Raw genomic sequence first — 17,940 nt, forward strand, 5'->3', positions numbered from 1 at the left:
TCAGATTTTGGTAATAGTTGGGAGGGCTGGCTCTTTTCAGGGTAGGAAGCAGTGGGCTTTGTTTTAATGGTACTATCTATCTATCTATCTATCTATCTATCTATCTATCTATATATACACACAGTGGTACCTCGGGTTACATACGCTTCAGGTTACAGACTCCGCTAACCCAGAAATAGTACCTCAGGATGAGAACAGAAATCGCGTGGTGGCAGCGGGTGGCCCCATTAGCTAAAGTGGTACCTCAGGTTAAGAACAGTTTCAGGTTAAGAACGGACCTCCAGAACGAATTAAGTACTTAACCCAAGGTGCCACTGTATAACAAAAGCCAGTTTCAGACTAAAATGTATAACAAAAACCAGTTTCAGACTAAAATGGCTGACACAGCTTCTGCCAAAAAACACACACTGCCATCCTGAACCAGAGCACATTGATGCAGAAATATGTTCCCACTCTTTGTAGTAGATTATTTTTTTGTAGTTTTGCAGGTGTACTGGGAATTCTGTAGGTTCTTCACGAAATGACGGTGTATAGCATAGAGCTATCGTGTAAAAGCCACAGTACATAAACACGGAGAGACTGAAAGGAGAGGTACTTGGAAAGAGACGAAGGAGTTAATTTTCACATAGTGAGGCACTGGTAGACGTCCAGTGAAATCCACACTCTCACATGCACCCAATGCAGGCACAGGGAGATGCTTAAAATGCAGGCATGCAGGTATCCACCTGTTAATATCACACATTCGTATGCGCAGCCACCAAACAAATACCAAAAGGGCGGCAGCCTCAAGTGCAGAGAGTACATTTACACACATTAATAAGGGAACAGTCGGCAACATACACAAATAGTTTTGAAGACGTGTACTAGCTGCCAACATACTCCCAAACACTCGCTCTCTAGCATTCACTGAAGGAAGTGTAGAGATAGTGCATTCAGGCACAAGGCAGAAATTTCCCTTGGCTAGTTCTCCTTATCTCTTATGAGGATCCTTCCTCTGGACACATAATAAAAAAACAAGCATGACCCAGTATTTATGGGAGCCTCCAGTAGGGGGGTAATGGCCAATCCTCTTACTCATTTTCAGTCAAAACTCCTTATTCCCACTTCTGCTCTATGCAACAGAACCAGAAGGCTACAGCAAACACAAAACTTTAATTAGCTCTCTCCAAACGTCAGGCAACACTCAGGATAAAGACATGAATTGTGGCTTGTTGAACACACCATCTTCTGCCTCTTGACAACAAATGTCTTCCAAGGCAAAATACATGTGCGCTTTCAGACTGCTTCCACCACACTTAAAATCATGACACCTGCTTTCGGACTCATGTTGCTTTGCAGCCTTACACTCTTACAAAGTGGGCAATGTTATCAAAGGTTTTTGCCCTTGCAGGGTTATTGAGCAATCACACCCACCTCCAAACAATGCCAGAGAAAACATAAAAATCCCATTTGGATCATTTGGGCATCGAGTCAGGCGGTGAGGTAGTGAGGCAATCAGTAACTATGCCATTGCTGGCTCATGAATAACCTCAATTCATTGGCTGTTCCTGGGTCATCAATAAGACTAAAAGTCCATGGACCTTGCTTCAGTGCTGGAACTCCAGAGAACGTTGCGGCTTCAAGGAGGAGGCCTTTGTAGTGAACACTCCTTGGATTTTCCAGCAGAAGAAGTGTGCAAAGCAGGGCCAGAATCCAGCCTTGCCAGAGTGCTCACTTGACATCCACAGCTGCTCGAGGGCCCCTTAGATTTTGTTCACAGTGTTGGCCTGCCTCCAGGTAAGGTACCATTAACTATGAGAGAAAAGTCCAGCAGGGGAGACAAGTGGAAGCCTCAGCAGCACAGTAACCCTCATTCCTGGCTGCCAAACTTAACTGCTCAGAAAAGGCACCTCAAATTTGACCTTGCAGCAAGGCTTCTGACATGGTGCACATCAGGCCACAGCTTATAGCAGTCTTCTGCCGCTCCCACTGATGCCGAGAGAGGTTCTCCAGGGAGGCTCTCATCAATCTATGCGATGTTGTCGTACACACGGACGACATCCAGGTTGTCCCGCAGAGCCTCCAGCAGCCGCGACGCCTGATCCATCTCCTCGTCCGATAACTGGGTGCTGACGGTCGGGATGAACTCAAGGCCGGCAGAGACAGAACAGAGGCCCAGCGAGTCGAGCTTTTCACGGACCTGGCGCAATGTTGGCACAGCACAAACGAACTGGGCAGAAGGGGGCAAAAGAAGAAAGGCATTCAGTCGCAAACGCTTCTCAGACTCGAACACGGTAGTGCAGCTGCATGAGAAACCTGCCTCTCACCTTCAGAAGCATCTTCTCGTTCTCATCTTCCTCCTCTTGGACATCTTCTGCTCCAGCCTCGATAGCCAGCTCCAGGGCCTGGTCCAAGGTGACGGCGCTGCCGGACCGGTTCTCGCTGCTCACCGTGACAACGCCCTTCTTCTCAAAGTTATGCTGGGCCCCGTCGACAAGTTGTCCCCTGCAGGGAACACAAAGTGGGGGGCAGCAATCCGCCCGCCCCCCAGCACAGACATTAAGTGATAGTGAACCACAAGATCTAAAAATATAAGAAGATGTTCTAAACTAGAAGCAGTGTGGGAATACGGTTTGCTCAGAGGCTGCATATAGAACTCATGCCTGACGTGCAGGCCTTAGTCCTGTATCATACACACATTATTTAACCATGTTCTTCCCAGAGAAATCAGGTTCCTATGGTCCCACCTCCAACTTACTAGAGTACATTCCTCTCCTCCCAGAGAGAAACTAAAAAACCCCAACCAAAACACCCCTTATTGCAGGCTTCCCCAACCCAGAGGCTTCCAAGTACTTTGGAGTACAACTCCCATAAGCCCCAGCCAAAGCAGTCATGCTGGCTGGCAGTAGATGGTAACTGGAGTTCAAAATGTCTCAAGGGCATCAGGTTGGGCAAGGCTGGCATTTTGACACACTCTGAATGCCAGCTCCTATAAGCCCCAGCCAGCAGAGCCAAAGGTCACAGATGGAAGTTGTGGTCCAACAACAGTAGGAGACCCATGGTTTCCCCAGCCACTCTGGGCGGCTTCCAACAGAATATTAAAAGCACAATAAAACATCAAACATTAAAAATTTCCCTAAACAGGGCTGCCTTCAGATGTCTTCTGTAGTTGTTTATTTTCTTGACATCTGGTGGGAGGGTGTTCCACAGGGTGGGTGCCACTACCAAGAAGGCCTCTGCCTGGTTCCCTGCAGCTTCACATCTTGCAGTGAGGGAACTGCCAGAAGGCCCTCGAAGCTGGACCTCAGTGTCCGGGCTGAACGATGGGGGTGGAGATGCTCCTTCAGGTATTCTGGGTTGAGGCTGTTCAGGGCTTTAAAGGTGAGCACCAACACTATGAATTGTGCTCGGAAATGTACTGGGAGCCAATGTAGTTCAACGGCCACTCCCAGTCACCAGTCTAGCTGCCGCATTCTGAATTAGTTGCAGTTTCCGGGTCACCTTCAAAGGTAGCCCCATATAGAACGCATTGCAGTAGTCCAAGCGGGAGATAACCAGAGCATGCAACACTTTGGCGAGACAGTCTGCAGGCAGGTAGAGTCTCAGCCTGCGTACCAGATGGAGCTGGTAGACAGCTGCCCTGGACACAGAATCTTCCTCACATGTTCCCCATCATGTAGAGATGAGGTGGGGAGAGCAAGGATGTGTTGTCTCCACCGCCTCTGTCCTGCCCCTGATATCCCAGCCCCACAGCCCTCTAAGCATTGGAGTTGAATGTTTGCAGCTGCAACACTGAAATGCATGGGGAATCTGCCTGAGTCAAAGAGTCGTTGGAGGCTCAGCACCAACAAATGAGAGGTTGGGACGGTGAGGAACATGGAGGAGAAGGACCAGCCAACATCTGCTGTCCGCCATCGCCGTATGATGGGGAATGCTTGAACTTCTCCAGTCCAAAGGGAATCCAGAAAAGCCGCACTGTGACCATCAGGAAGCAAATAACCCAGAACCCTCTCCTCCAACCCAGTAAGACCCTCTCAACCACTGCAAGCCAGATGTGGTCCCCACCCCCAGCCGACCACTTCACCCCCACACTAACCCGTGTTTGTTCAGAAGATGCCGGATTTCATTGAAGGACCTTTTCGTATTGTCCGTCAGCATCTCAATTAGTAGGGTGCAGCCGCCAGGGCCTCGCACCCCATACAGAAGGTAGGACGATCTGATTTTTTCCTACCAAAAGAGAAAAGTTGAAAAGAACAGTAAGTTGTATCTTGAGGAACAGACACACCTAGATGATGGGAGTAGTAGTTCAGTGCCATGTGGAGAATCAAAAGATTTTCCACTACTACCACTACTACTACCAATTTAAGTTTTGGGCAAGGGTGGCTTGAGGACACAAAGGACGGTGAGTGACACAGACCAATCAACCCCTTTCCAATCACTACCATTTCCTTGTTACCCCACCAGACACACACACACACACACACACACACAGAGAGAGAGAGAGAGAGAGAGAGACAACTTTCTCCTCTCACACAAAAGAGGTGGCAGCATCCGCATCTGCGCCCTGGCTCCAAACAGCTCAGAAACGTACCCCGCGGGTGAGTGCTGCTTCGATGGAGGCCTTGGGCATGCTCTTGCTGCGGCACTGCTCAATAATATTGGCAAGATTCGTGTTCAGTTCCGGGTTGGGTCCGCCTTCTGGCAAAGACAATTCAGGAAGACAGAAGATTACCCTTAAACAAATGGTTTATCATAAAGCGTTGTATCGCTTCGCAGAATGATGGGAACGCAAGAGGGTCTTTGCCCTAAAGTGTTTACAATTGAAAATTCAGCGTAAGGAAGAAACACCAGGGACAGAATAATTGCCACACACAGGAAGAACAAGGATATAGTTTGAGTGCCTCGCTTGTAGTTCTATAAATCATTTAATGTGCCAACATGAATAGAAGTTATTAATATTGCAGCTGTTGTATAAGGGATTATTATTTTGACTGGAATGTAATTGAAATAAATAATATTTTGGAATGCAGAAATGAAGAAAATCATCAAACCATCAAATCTAGTGGCCACTTAAATTATATAATTCGGTATTTGAATGATTGGTATTAGTAATGATATTATAATTTGGTATTGTTATAATGAGGCTATTATTGGACTGTAACTGAAAATTAATAAAAAGAATTATCAAAAAAAGAAAATAAAAAAATGCAGCATAATGCAGGGGACTGTAGTCTAGTGCATTCTGTATAAATCTTGGGAGCTGGGGAACAGGAACTGCGGGGACGGCCACTGACCAGATTTGCTGCTCCAAGTATGTGGGCAAAGCTTGCCAGAGACCAGTGGCATACTTGCCACGCAGCAAGTGGAAACATGGGAGCCTAGCTGTGTGCTAGGAATCTCCGCTTCCATTACAGAATAGCAACAGAAATCCTGCCACTGTACCTCTTATAGCCAATCGGATCAACATGCTAAGCTTCTGGAAGACACGGGCCCGAGCTTCATCCTTCGGACCCTTAATGTTTTTGACCTTGGACCATTTGTTGTGTCCGGCAAAGGCAGCACAGGAGGTGTGGACAGCGCGATGAGGGTGGTTCAGTAACATCAGAAGGCGTGGCCGGAAGAGGACACTCATCCTCACAAGACTGCAGCCTACAGACATGGCTTGGATGGGACGGAAGAGGTTCCTTCTTGATGTTCAATCTTGGAAACAAATGGGAGGGGGGAATGACTGTTGTGATATGGAAATGCAGAGCACTGGAATTGCAGTTTTGAAAATGGCTCATTTTGAGGCTGGTAAATAAGAATCCTATCCAAAAAACCCCACAATCCATCAATATAATCTACTGGAACATTGCTGAATTGCTACGGTAAATTCTGGAACCCACTCGAAAACCATGAAATAAATGGGAACTGGTCCCTAAGGATCTAGAGCAGGGCCAGGATAGAGAGGGGTGTGAGAGTGTGTGCCAAGTTGTTAAGCCTGTTGTATAAAGGAACCATTTATTTTCATTGCTCCACACACTTTTGTCTCTGGTCCTGAGAAGACTGCCCGCAAGGAAATGTGGCCTTCAATCTGGAAAAGGTTCCCCACCTGTGATTTAATGAGACAAGAAGCTACTCAAAGGAGAATAAAAACACAAAGATCAGCCTTATGGATGGGGGCAAGAACCTCCGTAATATGGAAAAGGAGAAGCGGTTTTACACGACAAGGAGACGAATGCAGAGTTCACTGGCTCCCGAGAACTCAGCAAACACACCTTGTGTCCAAAATGTGGGAAAGCCATCAAAAGTGTGCTGGTTTATAACTTTCTCCTATTGAGTGTTCTTAGCTTTCCTTTCCCCACTATTCACACTTTATTTTCCTCCAGATTGCTCAGCACAGGGTACTGGAGTAAACATTCACAGAATTCCGCAGCGAAAAGTGGCCAGTGCCGAAGGTTAAACGTGTTAAGGTTACGAGCCTCTTGAAAAGGGCAGAAACAAAAATCACACGCATCCATCTTTTATCGGGAATAATCGACGATCTCTGGTTCTACACTCGCAGGCACAAAATGCGGATTGCAATTAATTCAATTCATAAGCATTTGCACCGAAAGACAGAAGGAGGAGTGGGATCTACGCTTGATTGTGACTAGTAGTCTAGTGTGTCATAAGAACTAATCTGCGATTTACTGCTGGTGAACCCAGGAGTTCTGGCTTCCATCATGTACTACAGTACTGTATATTTAACCCAAGAAAGCCCCCCACTATTTCCTCTTCCACGCGAGGGTCCCAACTTACAGAGGAATAGCTGCAGCAGCGTCATGGAACTCCCCGGCATTCTTCCTGCAATAGCTCCGCCCACAGAGAGGCGGTACCTGAAATTAACTCTTTCCTCCCAAGCCCCATGGTGGGTAAAGGATTCCTGTACTAGATGACCCTCATGGTGCCTTCACACTCTACGATTCTCTAGGATTCTATCCTCCCTCAGGCGTGCCTTTATCAGATATTTATTTTTAAATTAGTCATGCAAAGTCTAAAGGTGTGGATAATAATCTCATGTCTAGTTTGGCCTCAAGGCACTTGGGAGTCTGGAAAAAACTGAAGTGTGTGTGTGTGTGTGTGTGTGTGTGTGTGTGTGTGTGTGTGTCCCCATTACTGGCAAGTATCATTTCTTAAATGGGCTGGTGGAATGTGAAAGTTGTTTGGGACAACCAGTACACATTGTTATGGGTTTGGGTGACAAGAAGCCCAGGAGGGAGAAATGATATTCAGTTGACATTTAAAGACGAACCAAGCTAATTTGCACTTTCAAAAATAATACATGAACCAAAACACAGCCATTCTTCAAAATTTGGACTTCTCTGCAGTGCATTTATCCAGCCAAGCGTCTGTACGGAAATGCAAAAACTAGGGTAAACTGTGAGTAAAAATGCATTTAACTGTGAAAATGACGTACTGTACAAAAATGCATTCCAGGAGTATACACTATACAGAAGTGTGGTGTCCAGATCAAGCGAAGTAGTAGTACAACTCTATTCTGACTTGGTCAGACTGCATCTGGAATACTGTGTCCAATTCTGGGCACCACAATTTAAGAAGGATATTGACAAGCTGGAACGTGTGCAGAGGAGGGCAACCAAGATGGTCAAGGGTCTGGAAACTAAGCCTTATGAGGAGCGCTTGAAAGAGTTGGGTATGTTTAGCCTGGAAAAGAGGCGATTGAGAGCATACATGATAGTCATCTTCAGATATCCTAAGGGCTGTCACATGGAGGAGGGAGCATGCTTGTTTTCTCCTCCTCTGGACCAATGGCTTTCAGTTGCAAGAAAGGAGATTCCAACTAAACCAGGCTTCCTCAACCTCGACCCTCCAGATGTTTTTGAGACTACAATTCCCAGCATCCCTGACCACTGGTCCTGCTAGCTAGGGATCATGGGAGTTGTAGGCCAAAAACTTCTGGAGGGCCAAGGTTGAGGAAGCCTGGACAAGACATTCAGAAAAGCTTTCTGACAGTAAGAGCTGTTTGACAGTGGAACAGACTCCCACGAGAGATGGTGGACTCTCCTTCCTTGGAGGTTTTTAAGCAGAGGTTGGATGGCCACATGTCATGGATGCTTTAGCTGAGATCCCTGCATTGCAGGGGGTTGGACTAGATGACCCTCGGGGTCCCTTCCAACTCCACGATTCCATTTGGGAATATTGCTTTACCAAAACGTGCAGGTGAGGCAAAATTGCACATAGGAATGATTGCGTTATTAGGAAGATTTCACCCGAAGAATGCTGATGAATTTTCATAAAGACTTTAAACAAACAAACCTGCATGTGGAAATGTGGAGAGCTGAACTTCAGGACGGAAAGCGAGAAACTGAGAGTACCCAAAACGGACACGATTCGCCCATCCTTAGCCAAGTCAACTTCAGCACAGAAGCTTATTAGCCGTATGCGGAAATACTCGAAGGGTTAAAAAATCAAATACAAAAGCCCTGAGCCTAGAGAGGCTCCGAGACACCCGAAGAAGGGGGTGCCAAATGCTACGGCACTTTCCCGTTCCGCCCGAAGTGGGGAAGGAACTGAAAGTGGCTTTGGGTCCCCCTCACGCGCCGCCCCCGCCCCCCGCCCCTGTCAGAGTAGCAGCAGCAGCAGTAGCAAAGCCAGAGAGGCTGCGCAGTGCGAGTCTCCAGATGTGGGTGGAGAGAAGCTGCCAGGAGGGACGCAAAAGGTAGGAAGAGAATCATTTCCTCTCTCCGAGGGCCACGTGGTCCCCCTTCTGCTCCAGAGTTTTCTGCTCCCTGGATCGGGGTGGGGGGCGGGGAGCGGACGGTGGGGGTTGGGGGGATGGGGTCATACCTGGACTAGGGCTGCCTGCTTGCCCTTGCAAATGCACGCATACACTCTCTTCCTTGCTGTCTTGAAAGATGACCCGACACGCGTTTGTACACTCCCTTTTCGTAGATCCAGCTTGGAGTGTATACCTATAGATATATATTCTCATAGGCGCGCGCGGACACACACACAGAGATATACATATATATAGACAGTATGCACGCACACACGCACACAGCAGAATGAGGTGGGATCGTTTCCTGGCACGGTCCGTCGAGATTTCGCTGTACTACGAAGGACTGTCGATGGAGCGTGCCCTTTTTTTAAACTTGCACGTTGAGTCAAGGGCACCTGCTCCCTGCAGATCAAGAAATCGAAGCATCTTCGTTTGTTTGTTTTTAGCCTAGCTCACTCTGTCTCGGTTGTACTAGGTTTTTTTTTACTGTAGGAAGTTTCTGACATAACGGGACAGCGGAACGTGTGAGTCCCCACTCCGGTACCAAAGATTGAAGTGGTACAGTCCTCCTGCATATGCGGGTCAGGCCCTGACTGCCTTAGAGAAAAAGGTGAGGCAGCAGTGCCATGACCCACGGGGGTGGGAGGTGGACCTATCACCAGGTTGGCCACTGTGGGAGCAGCATGCAGAACTAGATGGGACATTGGCCTGATCCAGCAAGGCCCTTCTTGTGTTCTTATCCAATTCCAGCTCCTCTCAGAACAGCGTCCCAACATTGTATACATTATGTCGGATCTGACTTTTCTTTCTTTTCTGTAGAAGTGTTTGTCCATTTTCACTTCTTTTTTCATTTTCTTGTTCCCTACCACTATAGAATTTTGCATGTTTATCGGTTTATAGATAATCAAAATCAATCAGTCAACAAACAGCCCTTCCACCTGGCTGCATTGAAAGCAAAAGATAAAATAGTTAGGCCCACTTCATCAGTCTTGAGTCTGTGACTAAGTGCAACTTGGTAGTAGCTATTATTTATTTTATTTATTGTATTTATATCCTGCCCTTTTCTCCAAGGATCTGTACATGGTGGCATACATGGTTCTTCCCTTCCTCAGTCTCCCCTGTGAGGCGGGTTAGGCTGAGAGGCACTGACTGGCTCAATGTCACCCCCACCCAGTGAGCTTCATGACTGAGTGAGAGGATTTGAACTCTGGCCTCCGAAGTCCTAGTCAGACACTCCAGCCACTACACCACACTGGACTAAGCACATAAAAGCATAAAGCATTCTTCTATATGGCTTCCATCTCATTTAAATGCTCTTATCAAGTGACAGTACATGGACAGTGATTGTGTCTGCACCAGAGGCCAAGATGGCTGACCACCATATATATTAACTAGCAAGTGTTGTTGGAAGGGCAAACAGGGTTATCAACTTGTATTTTACTTTCTCTGAGGGATCTTGTGTTATTATCAGATGAGCAGTCCTGGGCTAAGAGTGTTCCATTTTTCATGACAGGACAATGCCTTCACTGCCTTACCACAGATTATTCTAACCACAGGCCAAGTCAAGAGATTGAGAGGCCTTTCTCCTCAGCGTGAGAAACTGAAACCGAGAGAAAGCGGTGGCTGCATCAGTCCCTTGAGAAGCAAAGAGGCCAGACTTCAACGCCCACTCCCAAAATGGCGGCTCCCCAAGGAGAAATGGCAGACCTGGGACTCCCATTGCCGGTTCGAGTCAAAATGGAGGCTCAGAGCCAAGCAGCGAGCGCTTCACTAGAAGGAAATGGTAAATTCCCCAGCGTAAGCCCTTGTGGCGCTGCCGAGGAGCTAGCGAGAGGAGCGTCTGTGCCCAAGGTGAAGAAGGAGCTGGCAGAGGAGCCGCCTCAGAGCTGGGATTGCCAATGGCAGCGGGTGTTGGAGGTGGTGCCCACTCCAGTGGCGGCCTCAGTGCGGGACAACCCACAGTTGCCTCCTCTGTCCCAGGGGGGCAACACCGAGGCCTACCTGGCCACCTTTGAGCGAGTGGCCGATGCTTCTCAGTGGCCTAGAGAGGAGTGGGTAACTCGGCTTGTGCCCGTCCTCAGTGGCCAAGCCCAGCAGGCCTATTTTGGTTTGGATGCGAAAGACAAAGGCGACTATGGGAAGGTGAAGGTGGCCATTTTGAGGCTGGACAGCTACATGGCCACAGAGGCCCATCGCCAAGGCTTTCGGCACTTCTGTTACCAGGACGCCGAGGGGCCACGAGGAACGTGCCAGCAGCTCCAGGAGCTTTGCCACCGTTGGCTGAGGCCCGAGAGCCAGACCAAGGAGCAGATCTTGGACCTGCTGATCTTGGAGCAGTTCCTTGTCATCCTGCCGCAGGAAATGCAAGACTGGATCAGGGAACGTGGGCCTGAGACCTGCGACCGGGCCGTGGCTCTGGCTGAGGAGTTTTTGCAGGAGCAACAGGAGACTGAGAGATGGGCCCAACAGGTATGGGACATAATTGGCCCTGGTCTTTTCTGGGGGTGCTGACAGGGTTTCATGGGTTTGCAAACAGGAAATTGAATTCTGTCTAGCAGAAAGGGTGGGGACATATCGCTAGGGGTATAATCAGCAAGAACAGTGTGAAAAATTGACGCGAGGGTGCAAGTCATCTTGAGAACTGTCCTGGCAGATTCCATCTTTCCCTGAATACAGTGGAACCTCAGTTGTCCATAATCCATTCTGGAAGACTGTTTGACTTCCGAAGCGTTCGACAACTGAGGCGCAATGGGCTGTCAGCAAAATCCATTGGAAAAAATGGAAAAACGCCCCTTGAAAGCCGTTTGACTTCTGAGGCGCATTCAAAAACAAAAGCATTCACTTTCGGGTTGTCGGCGTTCGAAAGCTGAAACATTAGACTTCCAAAGCATTCAACAACTGAGGTTCCACTGTATATGTACTGGGGGAAAAGTACCTACAAACTATCGAGTAACAGCAGATATTGAAAATTTTGCCTCTAAAAGCAGCGTAGATTGTGTGTGTTGGATGCACAGGAGACCAATTAAAAATCCGTTGTAGCCCCATGTGGCCAACACAAAGTGGGCTGTGGTTTCGTCTGAAAGTGGGAAGGTTATTCCTCACCACAGAATTGGGGGGGGGGAGCCTGTCAACAAACTGTTCATATACTAGCTGTGGTGATTGCATCACACGCTGCCAGCCTCTTGAGGCACAGAGACGGCAGTTCTTTTCTGGTTTCATTCCCTACAAGGCTGTGTTTCTGCTCTGACTGAGAAAGCTCTGTGTAATCTGTATGCACCCTGGCTGCTAGCACTTATCTATTCACATCCTTCAGATGGTATTATATTATTGTTATTGTTATTATATATCCTTCCTTTCTCCCAGGACCGTACATTGCGGTCACTGTCAACATTTGTATGGGGAATCTCGTCACTTGGCCACGGGGAGTCTTGACCACACTTTCATTTTTCTTCTGGCAAAACATTTCATTTCAAACCCCCACACAATTGAAACTTATCTTTGTGCACCCATAATGGCTAGAAACCTGACTTGTTGAATACAGAAACTGAGCTTCTATGGGTGCCACACGGCATCAGTTTCTGCACAATCTAACCCCCCCCCCCATTTTATTTATTTATTAACATTCTTATATTTCATCGGTAAACATTGTCATATTACATTACAGGACTTACTATAATATAATTTCCAACATGTATACAAAAATTATATACAGATGTTATATACCTAAAAAGAAAATGAAACAAACAAAAAAAGAAAGAACAAAAAACAAACAAACAATTTTTTCCAAAAATCATATACATACCAACACACTAGACTTCCTGTCTTTCCCTTTGTATATTCCTTTTTTACAAATGAATGTACTCTTATTATTATATATTTCTTTACATATTATCTAATACATTCCTATGTCAATATGTGCTCTTAGTCTTATTTCTCAACTCAGTCTCACTCCAACGTCAATCAAATGCCAGCATAGATAGTGAACCTTTACTGTATTTTTGAACATATGTTTTATACCTATCCCACTTTTCCATAAATTTCTGTTTTGAATTGCCTCTTAGGGTATTTGTTAACTGTGGCATTTCAGCAAATTCTTGTAGCTTGTAATGCCAGTCCGTTATTGTTGGGGCTTCTTGTTCTGCGCAACCTAAATTCAACCGTTTCCCGTTCTGTTCCTTTCAGATAACGGTGCCGATTGAGATGGTTATTGTAAACTCCCCCATTGTAGACCTGTCGGACTCGACACAGAGACATCTTCGCAGGGAAACCAAACCAGCTGACGAGGATAACAGCTTGCAAGGTAATTGCAACAGGGTAGTGCCTCGGAAGGATGGCTTTTCCATTTTCGTAGGGTTAGGTTTCTGAGATACAGCGCCCTTTAACAAACCGCAGTTCCCAGGAGCTCTGCTTGCCCTCCTTTCTTGTTACCGGAGATGCCCAGGACTGAGCCCAAGATCACTGGCATGCAGAGCATGGCATGTTGGTGCCTCCACCCCAAACGCCCATCTCTCTTTTCTCCCAACAGAAAGCTACTTTGCAAGCAGAACTGTGGCCAAGGAGCTACACCAGCCTGCAGTGGAGGAGCCGGGAAGGAGAGCTCCAGGAGGATTCGGGGAGGCTGTTTTCCCCAGAGGAGACCCTCGAAGGCCGCACGGGAGCGAGCGCGGCGTGGGGCTGCAGCAGAAGGGGGGCTGCCTCTCGGTCCGGGTCATCAAGGACAGGGGGCTCAGAGGAATCCTCGCCGACCCGGAAACAAAGCGCCACCTGTGCAAGGAGTGCGGGAAGAGGTTCCGCAAGAGGTGGGACCTCATTCGGCACGAGAGGATCCACACGGGCGAGAAGCCCTACCAGTGCCCGGAATGCGGGAACAGCTTCAACAGGAACACGACCCTCACGAAGCACCTCCTCGTCCACTCGGGGGAGAAACCCCACCAGTGCGCTTACTGCGGGAAGAGATTCACGCGGAGGTCGCACGTCGTGAACCACCAGAGGCGCCATTCATGGTAGGAGCTGCCTTCTGTTCCTCTCCTCTGCCGACTCTGGCTTGCCCGTTAGCTGCATCTTGTGAGGGTGGGGGGTGTGCCAGTAGAAAGGAAGCATTTGTTGTTGTTTTTATACCACCCTTTATCTGTAGATCACAGGGCAGTTCACAACATAAAAGTGCAATATAAAAAACACAAAATACAGCAGCCCAATAACCCCCCCACCCACAATGCCGAAGGCATGGATGTCAATCAGCCAAAGACCTGGTGGAAGAGGAATGTTTTTGCCTGGCACCTAAAGGTGTCCAGTGGTACCTCGGGTTACAGATGCTTCACGTTACAGACTCCGCTAACCCAGACATAGTACCTCAAGTTAAGAACTTTGCCTCAGGATGAGAACAGAAATCGTGCAGCGGTGGTGCGGCGGCAGTGGGAGGCCCCATTAGCTAAAGTGGTGCTTCAGGTTAAGAACAGTTTCAGGTTAAGAACGGACCTCCAGAACGAATTAAGTTCTTAACCCGAGGTACCACTGTATAATGAAGGCACCAGCCGAACCTCCCTGGTGAGAGCATCGCACAAATGTGGGGCCACTGCAGAAAAGACCGGTTCTCATGTTGCCACCCTCCAGACTTTTATGGAGGAGACACATGAAAAAGGGCCTCAGAAGATGATTTCAGGGTCCTGGGAGGATCATATGGAGAGAGGCAGTCCTTGAGGCATTGTGGTCCTGAGCCGCATGAAGAGGGTGGACTGAGAAACCTGTTTTGACTGTTGGTTGTTAGGCGACCCCTGTTCCCCTCACAGAGCTGCAATTCCCAGAGTGGCATAACAGTTGCTTCCTCTTCCCAGGGAGTGTTGGGAATTGTAGTCCCGTGAGAGGAGCAGGCCTCATCTAACAACTCTAAGAAAACCCTTTTAAAAACTACAGTTCCCAGGTTTCATTTGGACAAGCCATGTTACTTTACTGGCATGATACTGCTATCAATTGATAGTGCAGATGGGGCCTATGTTCAGCTGTGTGGATGTGCTTGTTTACATGTGGGCCAACATTCAAGCAAGCCACCCCTCCCTTTGTATTCTGAAGTGGTGCAACCCAGGAGCATTGGTTCCACACTTTCTGCGTTCAAACTCAGCCTGAATTAGGGATAGCTCAGTCGGTAGAGCATGAGGCTCTTTATCTCAGGTTTGTGGGTTCGGGTCCCACGTTGGGCAAAAGATTCCTGCATTGCAGGTTTGACCCTTGTGGTCCCTTTCAATTCTATGCTTCTATGTATTTATCCCACCTTTCCTCCAAGGAGCTCAATGGGAAGTACATAGCCCTCCCCATCTCCATTTTTTCCTCACAACAACCCTGCGAGGTAGGTTAGGCCCTAAACGGCCTTGGTCCAGTATACCTGAAGGAGCGTCTCCACCCACATCGTTCTGCCCGGACACTGAGGTCCAGCGCCGAGGGCCATCTGGTGGTTCCCTCGCTGCAAGAAGCCAAGTTACAGGGAACCAGGCAGAGGGCCTTCTCGGTAGTGGCACCCGCCCTGTGGAACGCCCTCCCCCCCAGATGTCAAAGAGAAGAACAACTACTAGACTTTTAGAAGACATCTGAAGGCAGCCCTGTTTAGGGAAGCTTTTAATGTTTAACAGACCACTGTATTTTAATACTTTGTTGGAAGTGGCTGGGGAGACCCAGCCAGATGGGCGGGGTATAAATAAATTGTTGTTGTTGTTATATGGGCTGAGTAAGTGACTGGCCCAAGGTCACCCAGGGAGCTTCATGGCTGAGTGGGGATTTGAATCCTGGTCTCTCAGGTCCTAGTCTGACACCAACCGCCACACTGCATTGGCTGTCATTATGAACCAAATTGACAAGAAAACAAGGGCTGAATTTCTGGTTTCTTACAATCTCACCTTCTCCTTTTGTTGCAGCCAAGGAAGGTCTTGACGAAGTTCCTGCTGTCTCCTGTTGGTGCGACAGATTTGAGCAGAGAGCAAAGGAATTTACTCCTGTATCCCGAGGCAAAGAGGCTGCAGCCGGGTGTTTGCGCTGGGAGGCTCAGAAGGCAGGCTATGCTGTTGGCAGAGGGGTGGCTTCTAGAGCTTTTGTTGCTTGTGTGCATCTCGAATCTGATGATCAAAGGATGTCTGAGGGCAAGCACCTTCCAGGGGGTGGGGAGGGGTGGGGGAGAAGGGTCTGTACTATCTGTTCTGTCATTTGGCGAAGTCGTGAAACTGGGGGAGCATCTTAAGAGAAAGGGAAACTATCCATTGTCATTCGGATCCAGAAAGGCAGCCCTGGGTCAGGTTTCATCTATTTATTTAACGTTATCATGGGATCACTTGCTGGAGCTGGAGGTAGAATATGTATCAGGACACGGGCAGGATTCTGAGCGCAAGCCAGCAGGTGCCACTGGGAGGACTGCAAAATTTGAGCGTCTCACTCAACGTTTTTGTATGCAGGCAAGCTTTGCCAAGTCAGAAGTACACTTTCAGCACTTTGCTGTACCCATGCCTGAAACTGACCGTTTGCATCGTGGCAACAGCCCAAAGCTGGAAGGCACAGAAGGGAAGAGTGCTTTTGCAAGTTTCCCACGTGCATCTGGGTGGCCACTGTGAGAACAGGATGAGAGATTGGCCGTTGGCCTGATTTAGTAGGCGCTTGTTTTGTTCTTAAGCATTTAAAAGGCAAAATATGCTCCAGGAGCAGAGGAGCACGCTGGACTCACAAAAATGATGCCTGCAATGGAGCCCGGGGGGGGGGGGAATAGGGTACAGCCTAACTCGTGTATGAACTCCAGGCCTTGAGCTGGAAATAGGATTGCCAACTGACCAAGAAAAGCACTAGCCAAATGTGCTCTTCTGCCTTTATTAGTGGCTCTACGTGCATAAAATCAACCAGTTTCTCAGCATGGGGATAACACTACCAGTTGTGAATATCTACACATCATGCTGCTGTTAAAGGCTTATAAGTGCAGCAGCTGGTTGAAAATTTGGCAGCCCAGGTTGGAAAGGGAGGGCTGGGTGGGGAAATAGGAAACGTCCCAGCCTCCCATTCTGGGCAATGGCTCTTGTTGCTGAACGCTTTACAGGGCCCTGCTGTGATTCCTTGGCACAGCTTACTACTTATTGCAGGATAGTGATTGTGCCCCTACAGGTTGAGTAACGCACGGTGTAACTGACTTGGCTGTCGGTGGTATATTTTAACTCTCTAGAAATGATTTTCCATTTCCAGCGCTTCTATTTATTTAATAATTTATTCCCCAGTTTCCCAAAATGTGGTACAAAAACCACTTACAAAAAAAATTCAAACATTAAAAGACCAAGACGTCGGTTCTAATAAAACCTGGCAACAGTTGCTGTTGTTCCCTAAGCAGGATGCCTCTTGCTATTCAAGGCTCTCATAGTCGTGTTCTATCAATGGTTGCGATTCCTAAAAGAGCAGAGCAGAAGCACACAGATTATTATTTTTTAATATGTTGTTTACGGCGGGGGAGAAACTGAGCTTTCCTAAGTGCAATCTTGGATCTTTTGTTTAAAAAAGCACAAAATAGATGCAGGCTTAAGCATTTGCAGATCTGTTCACATGGTCATTATGGGTAATTAAGGGTTTTTAAGTTTGTTGGGGGGCTCATTTGTATATGCTCTTGGTTCCCCATATGGGCTTTATTTTAGTCTCTTTAAGATCGAGAACTCTGATTATGCTGGGAGAAGATCACATTTTAATGGAAGACCTACTTGTTCTGAAAACACAAAGCCCATGACTTAGCGCAGACATGCAAAGACATAGATGTCCAGACCAAAGCCACAGCTCTCCTCCCTGGTCATGCCAACTGCTGGGGCTAAGCCCTGGTTTGGCTTAGCCTTAACATGTGAATTGGGCCTCTATAAAGCAGCTTTCAAGAATTAGTAAATATACCCTCGACATACTTTAACAGTGAGAAGTCTCTGGCTGAACTTTCATTTCATTCACTTAGTGGCTTTAGGCGTGCCACTATTCACTGAGTCCTCTCCTTTGCAGTATAGGGATAATACTAGCCTAAGGGGAGGAATTGTAAGTGCTTTAAAGAGAGGAAAAAACTCATGCAAATATGAAGTACAACTATTGCCTTAAGAACCTACTGTATTTTATGAATGGTCAAGAAACATGCCATTTCCTTGTTCTGTATGAGCAGCCAGTGCAATAGGCATGATATAAAATTGTCCTAATTTTGACCACATTCCAGGGCA

The 17,940-nt window shown here is 47.6% G+C and overlaps 2 protein-coding genes across 6 annotated transcripts; one reads left to right on the forward strand and one right to left on the reverse strand.

The window, feature by feature from the left end:
* Nucleotides 1-1,133: 1,133 nt before the first annotated feature.
* TACO1 (translational activator of cytochrome c oxidase I) lies at nt 1,134-8,410 on the reverse strand. Of its 3 annotated transcripts, none has more exons than XM_081168438.1 (6): nt 8,278-8,410; nt 5,422-5,679; nt 4,571-4,677; nt 4,076-4,206; nt 2,307-2,484; nt 1,134-2,209 (listed from the first exon to the last, which is right to left on the reverse strand). In XM_081168438.1, exons 2-6 carry the CDS (start codon nt 5,636-5,638, stop codon nt 2,009-2,011), a joined length of 834 nt encoding a protein of 277 aa, XP_081024564.1. In that variant the 5' UTR covers nt 5,639-5,679; nt 8,278-8,410; the 3' UTR covers nt 1,134-2,008. The 3 variants fall into 3 exon arrangements, with proteins under 3 accessions (XP_081024564.1, XP_081024563.1, XP_081024565.1); XM_081168437.1 differs by lacking the exon at nt 8,278-8,410 and adding an exon at nt 6,760-6,874; XM_081168439.1 differs by lacking the exon at nt 8,278-8,410 and adding an exon at nt 6,237-6,708.
* Nucleotides 8,411-8,553: 143 nt separating this feature from the next.
* LOC308572408 (zinc finger and SCAN domain-containing protein 12-like) lies at nt 8,554-17,638 on the forward strand. Of its 3 annotated transcripts, none has more exons than XM_081168422.1 (5): nt 8,554-8,680; nt 10,297-11,209; nt 12,923-13,040; nt 13,266-13,743; nt 15,643-17,638. In XM_081168422.1, exons 2-5 carry the CDS (start codon nt 10,418-10,420, stop codon nt 15,656-15,658), a joined length of 1,404 nt encoding a protein of 467 aa, XP_081024548.1. In that variant the 5' UTR covers nt 8,554-8,680; nt 10,297-10,417; the 3' UTR covers nt 15,659-17,638. The 3 variants fall into 3 exon arrangements, with proteins under 3 accessions (XP_081024548.1, XP_081024547.1, XP_081024549.1); XM_081168421.1 differs by having other exon boundaries at nt 8,593-8,680; nt 10,254-11,209; XM_081168423.1 differs by lacking the exon at nt 8,554-8,680 and adding an exon at nt 9,049-9,350 and having other exon boundaries at nt 10,254-11,209.
* Nucleotides 17,639-17,940: the final 302 nt, after the last annotated feature.

This window comes from Podarcis bocagei, assembly GCF_964188305.1.
Source record: "Podarcis bocagei genome assembly, chromosome: 13".
Lineage (NCBI taxonomy): Eukaryota > Metazoa > Chordata > Lepidosauria > Squamata > Lacertidae > Podarcis > Podarcis bocagei.

What these genes read in the sequence shown, in the direction of transcription:
- TACO1 (XM_081168438.1), bottom strand. Translation starts at nt 5,638, where the DNA reads ATGTCTGTAGGCTGCAGTCTTGTGAGGATGAGTGTCCTCTTCCGGCCA. An exon ending in AAGCAGCACTCACCCGCGGG is followed by an intron (nt 4,207 to 4,570) that starts GTACGTTTCTGA and finishes CTCTTTTGGTAG; the next exon opens with GAAAAAATCAGATCGTCCTA. An exon ending in CATCTTCTGAACAAACACGG is followed by an intron (nt 2,485 to 4,075) that starts GTTAGTGTGGGG and finishes TGTTCCCTGCAG; the next exon opens with GGGACAACTTGTCGACGGGG.
- LOC308572408 (XM_081168422.1), top strand. Translation starts at nt 10,418, where the DNA reads ATGGCGGCTCCCCAAGGAGAAATGGCAGACCTGGGACTCCCATTGCCG. An exon ending in CTGAGAGATGGGCCCAACAG is followed by an intron (nt 11,210 to 12,922) that starts GTATGGGACATA and finishes TGTTCCTTTCAG; the next exon opens with ATAACGGTGCCGATTGAGAT. An exon ending in CGAGGATAACAGCTTGCAAG is followed by an intron (nt 13,041 to 13,265) that starts GTAATTGCAACA and finishes TTCTCCCAACAG; the next exon opens with AAAGCTACTTTGCAAGCAGA.